Consider the following 12,380-nt stretch of genomic DNA (forward strand, 5'->3'; position numbering starts at 1 on the left):
GATCACTAGAAAGAATTGGCATGTGGAAGTCATCCACTAAGAGAGTTTATATAGAATTTCAAGTAAGAATACAGGAATTAGTAAGATTAGTCTATGAAGTGGGATAATTTTATATTAAATATAAAATAGAATTTTATAACAAAACAAAATATTACCTTTTATCAAAAGTGATTAATTACTTCTAAAAGGTTCATCCATCCAAGGAACTAGGGATATTTAGTGTGGAGAAGAGAAAAATTTAGAGGGAACAACAGTTTTCAAGTATTTAAGGGTTGTCAATTGGAAAAAGGATCAGATTTGTTTAACTTAACCCTAGAGGAGAACTAGGAGTAATGGGCATAAGTTTCAAAAAGACCAATTTAGGTTTGATGGAAGAAAAAGCTTTCAAGCAATTATCTTATCCAAAAGTAGAATAAATTGCCTCAAAAGGTAGTGGATTCCCCTTAATGGGAAGGCTTTAAGCAAAAGTTTCATGACCATTTATTGGATACTTTTTAGAGGGATTCGTTTTTAAGCAATAATTGGAGTAGATTGCCTTTGAGGTCTCTTTCAACTGTAGATAGCTAGGTAGATATGAATATTACTTCACTCCTATTCTTGTCTAATAAGAGAGATCTGTTCCACTCTAGTACAGGTTTCTGGGAAAAACCTGTTTCTGGAACATTTATTTCAATCTTCCAAGTGCCCAAGTCATTCCTTGTTGCTAAATTAAGTCTTTTAGGAAAGCCATTCTCACTTTCCTGCAGTTGGTAGATAGAGGTGGCCAGTCCACAGACTGTAGTAATATCTAGAAACCTGAAATAATACATTTGCCTTTCTAAGCAACTAGAGAGAATAGTATTATCAGTAAAGCAGATCTAATAGTATTTTGCAAATGTAGAGTTTCATGAGCATCTATTACTCTTGTGAAGCAGTAAGCAGTGTCCTTCCTATTTTAAACATAGCACAGAGTCAGTGGTTGGATTAAACACCAGTAGCAGCTATTAGACTCTCCAAAGCTTTTGATAATCAGTTGTGAACCCAAATAAGTCATGGTTGGAGTCCACAACAACATCTGGATGAGGATGAAACCCTGCATACCTGCTCAGGCCATGAGGGTAGATGACTGAAAGGCCAGGTCCTTGCAGAGTGGTTTCAGTCCCAGTAGGGTTAGCAAAATAGGAATGGAGGTAGGTATTGGAAAAGGGTTGATGAAAAGCAGCATTTGCTAGAGACCAGAGCTCCTAATACCAAAATGTTTGCCCCAGTCCTCCATAGGCATCCTCCTATGTATGCTCTTATCATTCCTTCAAAAATGCGTTTCTCTTGGGGTCTCCCAAATAGTACAGAGAAGTGATGTGCCGGTAGTCAGTGGGTGCCATTCTTCCGTGAATCTGCACCCGACCTTTCCTTTTAGCTCCCTCGTCACCACATTCCCATCCATCTTGCGCCCCTCAGCACAGTCTCTTCATTTCTCCCAGTCCCAGCCCGCCATTCTCTCAGCTCCCCCGCCCCCTCTCCCTGCGCTTCTCGGGGCGAAGAGGAGGAAGGGGCGGGCAGGAGCTGCTGCTGCTGCTGCTCCGCTCCTGCTGCTGCCGCCGCTGCTGCTGCTCCCGCCGCCGCCGCCTCTGCCGCTGCCGCTGCTGCCGCTGCATCCACCGCCGCGCCAGGAAGGCAGGCAGGCTGGCAGGCAGGCGGGCGTTTCTCCTCCCACGGCCAGCGCTGTGAGCGTGGAGCTTCGGCCGTGGCCCCTTCGCGGGCTTCATTCTCTTGCACCAAGGCGGGCCAGGACAGGTGCCCCGAGAAGTACGGAGTCCAGACAGGGAGCCCCGGCCCCAAGGGTCAGGACTACCCCTGCCCGCAGCTACAAGCATCCTACCTATCCTACCGGGGCGCCGGCCACGATGCTGCCAGCGCCTGCGGCGGGAGCAGCCCCAGCCGAGCAGGGCTAACCTGATCTCCCTGGCCGGTCCACCCACCCTCTCTTACCCTCCTCCGGCCGCCCTGCAGCCCCCCAGCCCCAGCCATGGCGAAGCAGTACGATGTGCTTTTCAGGCTGCTTCTCATCGGGGATTCCGGGGTCGGCAAGACCTGCCTCCTGTGCCGCTTCACGGACAACGAGTTCCACTCCTCCCACATCTCCACCATCGGTAAGGGGCGGCGGCTGCGGGAGAGCGAGCAAGAGTGGGAGCGTATGGCAGGGGCAGCAGTGCCCCACTTAGGGGAGACGCCCCCCCCCCTAGGAGGGGCGATGAGGGGGCTGCTCCCTCTGCCGGGTAGCCCAGGAAGCGCTTCATCCGAATGAATGGATGGAAAGCTGGGTAGGCTCTTCCTCTCCTCCCCTCTCCCTGTGGTCAACTGTGATCAAACCCTTCTAGGACTGGAAAGCAGGAGGTTGGGTAAATAAATGTTTCAGGAATGGACTTTAGGGGCTGGTGAATCTGACCGTGTCTCCCTAGCTGGGCTCCTATGGAAAAGGAGGCAATGTGAGGAGCCCAAGAAAAATGGAAGGAAGTCAGTCTATAGCTTCCCTTTCCCCACTGATGGCCTGCTTTTAGAGGGCCCAGAACTTTATATTCCCCATAGTGGCTTTCACGGTGTATGTTTTTCTGGAGACCAAAGCAAGGGCGCAAAAGATGCTGCTGCTGCTCAGTTTGAGACTCTGGGTTGTTGGGAAAGTGTGGGATATCCAGTGCTTTGAAAGGTTTACTGAAAATCAATCCAAGGAGCATTAAGTGCCTCTTCTAAACCAAAGCACTTTATGAGGCCCTGGGTATACAAAGGAAAAAACAAAACAGTCTCTGCCCTCAAGGGGCGTTTCAAATTCTTTCAAAAGGGAACATATACACATAAAAGCATATACAAAATATATGCAAAATAAATACAAATAATTTGGGAGGGGCCCTTAACAGTTAGGGGCATTAGGACTGAAGGTCTCATGTAGAAGGTGATACATGCTCTGAGCATTGAAGGAAGCTAGGGATTCTAAAAGGTGAGAAGGAGTGCATTTCAGGCATTGAGGAGAGCCAGTGCAGAAGCAGGAAAATAGGAAATGGAGTACTGTTTGTGAGGAATAGCAGTAGGCAGTTGGTTGGAACAGAGCTTACATGAATGGGGGAGTAATGAGTAATAAGCCTAGAGCCAGATTATAAAGGGGTCTAAATGCCAAACCTAGACATTTGCATTTTAACCTAGAGGCAATTGGGAACTACTGGAGCTTTTCTGAGTAGGGAGATGACGTGGTCACACCTGTGCTGTAGGAATATCATTCTGGCAGCTATGTGGAACGTGGAGGTTGGATTACAGAGGGAAGGAAGGAAAGAAGTATTTATTTAGTACCTACTATGGGCCAGGTACTTTATAAATATTATCTTATTTGATCCTCAAAACAACCCTGGGAGGTAGGTGCTATTATTATCCCCATTTTACAGATGAAGAAATTGAGGCAAGTGACTTGGCCATAGGTCACATTAGTACATAAGGCTGGATTTGAATTCTATTCTTCCTGACTCCAGGTGTAACCCACCACCTAGAGGCTTGAAGCAAGAGACAAATAGTATAGGCAAGAGGTGAAAAATGGCCCCAAATAGAATACAGGTCATGTGAGGAGGGATTAAATTCAAGATATATTGTAGAGGTAGAACTGATAGTAATTGACAACTATTTGAAGGTAGGGCAGAATGAAGAAATGTGAAGAAGCAAGGATGACTGTAAGTTTCAAATGAGAGTGACTAGAAGGTCTGTGGTGTCCTCAACAGAAACAGAGAAATTAGAAAGAGGCATGTGTTTGGGGGAAATATGAATTGCTTTGGACGTGTTGAATTTCATATATCTATAGGATATGCATTTTAAAATGTCTAACAAGCAATGCTAATATTGTTTTGGGATTTTAGAACAAAAGAGAGATTAGTGCTAGACATATAATTTTGGGAGCCATCTGCATAGAGATGATATTTGAATCCACAGAACCTGATGAGATCACTGAGAAGGTACAGAGAAAGAAGAGAAGGTCCAGGACAGAGCTTGGGAGACATTCATGATTATGAAATAAGATAATGTTGATAAAACCAGCAAAGAAAACTGAACATGAGCAGTCAACTAGGCAAGAGATGAGCCAATACAGAAAAATAATCATGAAAACCGAGAAAAGAGAGAGTATGCAGTAGGTAATGGTAGTCACCTGAGTCAGGTAAAGTAGGATAAGAACTAAGAAAAGGTTGCACTTAAAGATATCTTTGGAAACCTGGGAGAGACCAGTTTTGTGTGGTTTAAAACAAGGGGTTGAGGAACAATCTTGGAGAAGTAAAAGCAATGTGACTAGAAAGCTTTTTCTAGACCTTTGAAAGAAAGAAGAGATACTCTTGTACCCTAGCTATAGGGAATTGTAAAGTCAACTAAAGGACTGGGTTGGAAGATTTGTGGAATAAAGATAGGACAAGAGAGAGGATTAGAATTCCCAGGATATACATGTTATTAAATTAAAATTTTTTTTCATTATTCTAAACATGACAAATACCAACAAACATGAAAAAATTCTTATGAAATGAAGAATAGAAAAAACACTGCATATGAGACACTAAATCTCTAAACAACTTTTAAAAAAAGGCTATAATAAATTCAGCATATTAGTTTCAAAACTGTTCAGTTTGTCTGTCCCCTCTGAACTACCTTCCGTTCTCTTCTGTGAATTTTTAAAAAACCTTTACTTTCTGTCTTAGTATTCTAAGAGAAGATTGGCAACCAGGGTTAAGTGATTTGCCCAAAGCTAGGAAGTGTCTATCGCTAAGGTTTCATTGAGAGGTTTCATTGGCCTCTCTTTCTCTCTCAATCTCTCTTCCCCTCCCCCCCATCTCCCTCTCTTCTTTCTCTCTCTTTGGCTTTCTTCTTTTCCCTCCCTCCCCTCCACCCCCAGCTTTTATCAGATAGAAGAGTATGATGTTTGTATCATGGATTGAGAGTTGGCCTTGAAGTCAGGAAGTTCTGCTTCTGACACATAATAACTCCATAAGCAAGTCACTTCAGAGAAGTTACTGGCCTGCATTGGTGCAAGGAGTTGAACTATTTTCTAATTGATGGGCATCTTCAGGTTTTGTTATAACAAAAAGTGTTGCTGTAAATATTGATCTGTTTGGAGAGTATAGATCTAGTAGTGATATGACTGCGTCAAAGTTTAGGGATACTTTAGTGACTTTTTGGATACAGTTCTGAATTACTTTCCAGAATGACTGAATGAGTTCATGGCTCCACCAATGGTGCATTAGCATTGCTTGTCCTCCCACAGCCTTTCCAACAATTGACATTTTCTTTTTTTTGTTATCTTTGCCAATCTGATGGGTGGGAGGTACAACCCTCAGAGCTGTTTTAAATTTGCATTTCATTTATTGGTTATTTGGAATATATTTTTCACATAGGCTGTTGATAGCTTGGATTTCTTTTGATAAGTACAGTTTGGCAGGGATTGTGCCAGGCACTGGGAACATAAGAAAGTTAAAAAACAAAACAGAGACAGTTAGGTAGCACAGTGGATGGAGAATGAGGTCTGGAGTCAGGTGGATCTGGGTTCAAATGTGGCCTCAGGTGCTTCCTAGCTGTGTAACCCTGGGCAAGTCACTTAAACTCCCATTGACTAGCCCTTGTGGCTTTTCTGTTATAGAATACAAACAGAAGGGTTTAAAACAAAACAAAACAAAAAACCAGTCCCTACTCTCAAAGAGTTCACAATCTAATGGAGAAGAAAACATGCAAAGAACTATGTACAAACAAGATATATACAGACTAGATTTGAGATAACCTCAGTGGGAAGGTATTAATATTAAGGAGGACTGAGAAAGACTTCTTGCAGAAGAAGGAAATTAAAATTGAAACTTGATAGAAGCCAGGGAATCCAGAAGGTTGAGATGAGGAGAGAGCATTCCAATTATAGGAGACAGCCAATGAAAACACTTGGAGTAGGGTGATGGGAGTATTGTGTTCTAGGAACAGTTTAGAGGCTAGTGTCACTGGCTTTGCAAGGTACATACGAAGCTGGGAGAAATATTTCTTACCTGGAAAGGTAGGAAGAGGCAAGGTTATAAAGGACTTCAAAGGCAAATAGAGAATTTTATATTTGATTCTAGAAGTGATAGGATATTGAATAGCAGTGATAGGGTCAGACCTATGTTTTAGGAAGTTTGATTTGACAGTTGAATGGAGGATGGACTACAGTGGGGAGAGACTTGAGGCAAAGAAACCAACTAGCAGAATATATTTCAATAGTCTAAAAGTGAGATGATAAAGGTCTACATTATGGTGGTGGTACTGTCAGAGGAGAGAAGAGGGTGTTTGGAACAGATGTTACAAAGGTAGAAACAATGCATCCAATCTAACTGATTGGAAATGGAGGAGAGGCTAATGAGAGATGGAGGAGTTGAGGATGATACTTAGGTTGTGAGTCTGTGTTACGGGCAAGATAGTTGTACCCTTCTCAATAACTGGGAAGAAAAATGAGAGGGATTTTTTTTGGAAAAGATAATGATATAACTGCCTTTTTTATCCAATGACCACATCTATTAGGAAATAGATCTTTTTCTATATTTGAATCTATTCCTCATACGATATGGATATTTAACCTTTATCATAGATAATTGCTAAATATTTTTCTCTAGTTAATTGTGCCTTATTGTTTATACAAAAGCTTTTCAATTCTATGTATTAAAAATCGCCAGCCTAACTGCCTGTGATCCTCTCTATCCATGTTTAGCCAAGAATTCCTTCCCAATTCATAATTGTGAAAGGTATCTTTCTCTTCTTCACTAATTAGTTATTGTTGTTTTTTTAAACCCTTACCTTCTGTCTTGGAGTCAATATTATGTATTGGCTCCAAGGCAGAAGAGTGGTAATTGGGGTTAAGTGACTTGCCCAGGGTCACACAGCTGGGGTGTGTCTCATACAAGTCTGAGGTCAGATTTGAACCTAGGACCTCCCATCTCTAGGCCTGGCTCTCAATCTCTTTCTTGTTCCTCCTACTGACTTTGGTTGGTAATATATAGAAAGAGTGATGATTTCTTTGGATTTCTTTTATATACTAATACTTTAATCAAATTATTTTATATACTATACTTTTATATACTAATTTAATATATACTTTTATATACTAATACTTTAATCAAATTATAATTTTTAGTTGACTCTGGGATTCTAGAACATCTTGTCATCTGCAAAATGCAAAGCCTCAAATTCTTTTTTTTATTGCTATAGCTAGCATTTCTATCACTATGTTCAATAATATTGGAGAGAATAGATCTATCTTTGATCATACTAAAAAGGCCTTTAGCTTATCTCCATTACTTATCATTGGCTTTCTGTTTTAGGTAGTATTTACCATATTAAATTAAGGTTTATTTATTACTATGTATTATTTTGGTATTTTGAACAAAAATGAGTATTGTATTTTATCAAGTCTTTTTTCATTTATTGATATAATCATGGTTTTTTTTTATTATTTTGATTATTAATATAGTACTCTACAGTTTTTAAAAAACTATTGAACCAACTTTGTATTCCTGGTATACATTCTACCTGGTTAAAAGCACAACCTTGCTAATCTCATTTTAAAATTTAACATTTTTCTGTTAATATTTATTAGAATATTGGTTTATAGTTTTCTTTCTTTGATTTGTCTCTACTTGGTTTAAGTATCAAGATCATATTTGGGGGGCAATTAGGTGGCTCAGTGGATTGAGAGTCTAGCCTAGAGACAGGTGGTCTTCAGTTCAAATATGGCCTCAGATATTTCCTTGCTGTGTGACTTGAGCAAGTCACTTAGCCCAATTGCCTACCCCTTAATGCTCTTCTACTTTGGAACTAATACTTAGTATTGCTTCTAAAACAGAAGGTAAGAGTTTAAAAAAGAGAGAGAGAGACTGTATTTGTAGATAGAATTTGATAGGGTCTTTTCTTTTCCTGTTTTTCAAGTTTGTGTAATGTTGGAATGAATTTTTTTTGAATATTTGGTCATATTCATTTGTAAATTCATATGGTTTGGAAGTTTTTTCCTTCAGCAATTCATTTATGTCTTGTTCAACATCTTTTTCTGAAATTGATATTCTGTGTTTGTTATTCGAATAATTGGAGTAGTTTGTGGTTTGTGAGTTTTTTTTTGTAATCTTTATCCCGTTCATTTAAATTGTTAGTTTTGTTGGCATAACATTCAACAAAATAGTAGAGCATGGTGGTGCATGCCTATAATCTATGCTTCTGGAGAGGCTGAAGCTGGAAAGTTGCTTGAACTTTGGCTAAGGCCAGTCAGGTGTCTATACCATATGGTTAACCCCTGGCAAACTGGCCCAGGTCAGGTTAATAACAGAGCTATGATAGAGTCAGGCCCATGAGGGGCCTCTGCTTTTTCCAGCATGGGCAAGATAGAGATTAATCAATCCTCTTCACCTCCCACTCCCCAATTCTGCAAAATATATATCTTCTATTTCTTCTTTAGTTATGGATTGTCCTCTTTAATTTTTAAAATTCACATTTTGATTTTGCTCTTTTAAAATCAGATAAGCTAATCATTTAATTCTTCTATTCTGTTTTATTTTTTGTTTAACTTTTTTTTTCTTTAAACCCCGGTATTTCGGAGTATTGTCTCATAGGTGGAAGATTGGTAAGGGTGGGTAATGGGGGTCAAGTGACTTGCCCAGGGTCACACAGCTGGGAAGTGGCTGAGGTCAGGTTTGAACCCAGGACCTCCTGTCTCTAGCCCAACTCTCACTCCACTGAGCTACCCAGCTGCCCCCTATTCTGTTTTATTTTGTTCTAAAAACCAGCTTCTCATTTTAGTTGTCATTAGTGGTGTTATTTCTTTTCAATTGTGTTAGTTTCATATTTGCTTTTCAGAATTTCTATTTCAGAGTTCTAAAATTTATTGGTTTTCTAGTTTTAAAATTTTTCATGTCCAATCCATTGATTCGTATTCTCTCTCTCTAAATATATGCATTTAGATCTCTAGATATTTTCATCAACAACAGAAACACACATTCATGTATATATTTGCTATTGTTGATGAAAATGTTTTCAGACAACAGATTATACATATACATTATATATACATATGTGTATAATGTTGATGTTCCTTGTATAGATTATACACATATATGTCTCTAGAGATAGATTTTGTATATATATATGTATAATCTGTAGTTGATTAAAATGTTTAGTGACTTCAGTTTTCTCCTCAGGATTACTTTGCATGCTAAAAATTTTGATATGTTATTTCATAGTTGTCATTTGATAAAATTTTTTATTTCTGTAATTTCTTTAATGACCTATGAATTCTTTAAGATTACATTATTTAATGCCCAATAAATTTAATCCTTTGTTTAAAGACCATTTATTGAATATAATTTTTATTACATTGTAGTCAGTATATGATGTTTCTCATTTCTGCTTTTCTTCATTTTTGTGAGGTTTGTGTCTTAACATATATGTATTTCTTTTTGTTACAATTCAGTAATTGTCAGAGATTTATCATATTTCATTTTGTCTAAAATTCCACTTAAGTTTTTAGCTTTTTTTCTGTTTATTTTTTGTTAGATTAATCTTTACCTGAAATAGATACGGTGAGATTCATACATATTGCAGAATAATTATTCATTTCCCCCTGTCTATTTGCTTTTAATTTAAGCTTTTGATGCATATATATTATATTACATGTAATGCATATTACATAAATATATATTAATACGTAACTCTCTAAAGTAATCTTCTAGTAATCAGATTAATATGCCATTGAACATGTAAATTAATCCAAGTAGTATTGTCATTTTCTATTGACATGACCAAACCATGAACAGTTACTATTTCTCCAGTATTATGTTCTTTACAAAAACACATCTGAATCATAAAGATTCACTGAGAGTTAACATGAGGGGCCAGAGAAGCATTTATTATGCTTTGAGTGAATTTAACAAAACAGAGGTAGCAAACATCATCTCGGACAAAGTTACAGGATAAATAGATTAAAATAAATAAAGGAATTGCATTATACTTACAGGCTCAATAGATAACAAAATAAAACAAATTCTCCTGTCTCAGATCATTATTGCTACCACTGCTTTTTTTTTTTTTTTAAACCCTTGTACTTCGGTGTATTGTCTCATAGGTAGAAGATTGGTAAGGGTGGGCAATGGGGGTCAAGTGACTTGCCCAGGGTCGCACAGCTGGGAAGTGGCTGAGGCCGGGTTTGAACCTAGGACCTCCTGTCTCTAGGCCTGACTCTCACTCCACTGAGCTACCCAGCTGCCCCCTTACCACTGCTTTTTTATGTGTGTTTTTTGTAAATAACATAATGTTGGAGAAATAGTAACTATTCATGGTTTGGTCATGCCAATAGAAAATAACAGTACTACTTGAATTAATTTACTTGTTCAATGAAATCAATCTGTACTACTAAAAGATTACTTTAGAGAATTAGAAAAAATAATAAAAATTTATCTGGAGAAACAAAGGATCAAGATTCTTTGTGAAGACCATGAAAAAAGTAGAAAGGATAGAGGCCTAGAAGTACCAGAAGTCAAATTATACTTCAAAGTAGTAATCATTAAAACTGTTTGGTACTGGATTTAAAAAAAACCAGATCAATAGAACATGACATACAGTAGTAACAAATTAACACAATAATTCTGAGTTAAACAAACCCCCAAACCCTAACTATATGAATAAGGACTCACTATTCAACAAAAACTGCTGGGAAACTTAGAAAGCAGTATGATAGTAAATGAGATCCAGACGAATGCATGAGCTAAATCTAAAAGGATCTTATCATAAAAAAAATTATAGGAGCAAGGAGGAATATAACTTTTCATTACTATGGCTAGGGAGTTTATAATCAGACAATTAATAGAGAGAAACATAGGAGATAAATTGGACAATTTCAATTACATGAAATTGAAAATATTTCCACAGACAAAAATCAATGTTTACCTGAGTTTATGCTAACTTTTCTGTCAGAATTCCTTTTCTAATGCCCACAGGATTCTGGCTGTCCTATTGTCCAGTCTTGGGTTGGATGAAGAAGTTTGCTATTGTTTTCTTTTGGATTTTTTTAATATCAAAAATTGATCTAGTAACCTTTTTAGCTTGTTGCTAGAGTATATATGGAAGATCTATAGGGAAAAATTTGAAAGGGCATCTCTATTACCCATCATGGAACCATTTTTTCCAGAAGTACCCAGGGCACCTAAAAATAACTAAATTTTAAACTTTACATTTTTCAAGGCACATTACATATATTATCTAATTTGATTCTCAAAAAAATTAAAAGTTAGGTGCTATTATCCTCATTTTATAGATGAGGAAACTGAGGCTGACAGACTAAAGTGATTTGTCCAAGGCCACACAGCTAATAAATTCTTGAGGAAGGATTCTAGTCTTTCTGACTCCAAGTCCGGCACTGAACTCACTATTCCACCTAGCTGTTTTCATATACTCAAAGGTATACCACAAGTAGGGAGATGGGGAGCAAAACATACACACAAAGTGAGAGAATAAATGAGAATGTGATTGTGAAAGTCGATTTTGAAGGAGAACAAGAAGAATGGTAGAGTCTCAGGAATATTTATCTGGTTTAGAGGATGTGGTGTCATGAAAAAATCTGTCCAATCTGCAAAAACATCACAGAGACAGAACTCTGAGCCAATAATCCTTTATTAAAGGGACCTGGCCCCCTTTAATGAATGGGACCTCAGATCTTCTTCACAATCTGATATACCCTTTTGCTACCCACTACAGATTTTATAACCCTCAGGTCCCAAACAGTCTAGATCAGTAATGGCAAATCTTTTAGAGACTATGTGCCATGCCCCACCCCCAACCCTCCCAAGACCAAGTACCATGCCATGCCCCCCCCAGACCAAGTGCCATATGCATCCGCCCTGCCCCCCATTAACGCACACAGGGGAGGGAGAAAGTGCTCCCATTGGGCTACTGGGCAGAGGTAAGGGTGATATGAAAAAAATGTCACCAGGCACAGTGGAGAGGGGGAAGGAGGCAGCTCTACCTGAATCCCTCTGCCTTTCTAGTAACAAACTCTGGAGGGCAACAGCACATGTGCCCACAAAGAGCTCTCTGCATGCCTTCTCTGGCACCTATGCCATAGTTTCACCTTCATGGGTCTAAATGGTACACCACAAAACACAAATTCTCATTGGTGGTCCTATAGTCACATTGGTGGTCCCAATGCAATGGGCATGCAGATTGCCACCCAAACCCTAGCAAAAGGCATAAGTTGGGCAGATGTCAAAAAGGCAGAATCCCACCCAGTGTTGGGCAATTGAGGGAAATAATAAAAGGTAGAGGGGCTCCTAAATTATGTTGGGGACTTTCCATGAGTGGTCACAAAAGGGGCCCACTCACAGGATGGGAAGGAT

At 38.9% G+C, this 12,380-nt stretch overlaps 1 protein-coding gene across 1 annotated transcript in view; it reads left to right on the forward strand.

The window, feature by feature from the left end:
* The first annotated feature begins 2,005 nt into the window (after window positions 1-2,005).
* Window positions 2,006-12,380, forward strand: part of RAB15 (RAB15, member RAS oncogene family) — a 61,680-nt gene continuing 51,305 nt past the window's right edge. The window contains exon 1 of the mRNA XM_044664846.1: window positions 2,006-2,129. Within this exon, the coding sequence (XP_044520781.1) occupies window positions 2,006-2,129 (124 nt within the window). The remainder of the gene's footprint in view (window positions 2,130-12,380) is intronic.

Source organism: Gracilinanus agilis, chromosome 2 (genome assembly GCF_016433145.1).
Source record: "Gracilinanus agilis isolate LMUSP501 chromosome 2, AgileGrace, whole genome shotgun sequence".
NCBI classification, from domain to species: domain Eukaryota; kingdom Metazoa; phylum Chordata; class Mammalia; order Didelphimorphia; family Didelphidae; genus Gracilinanus; species Gracilinanus agilis.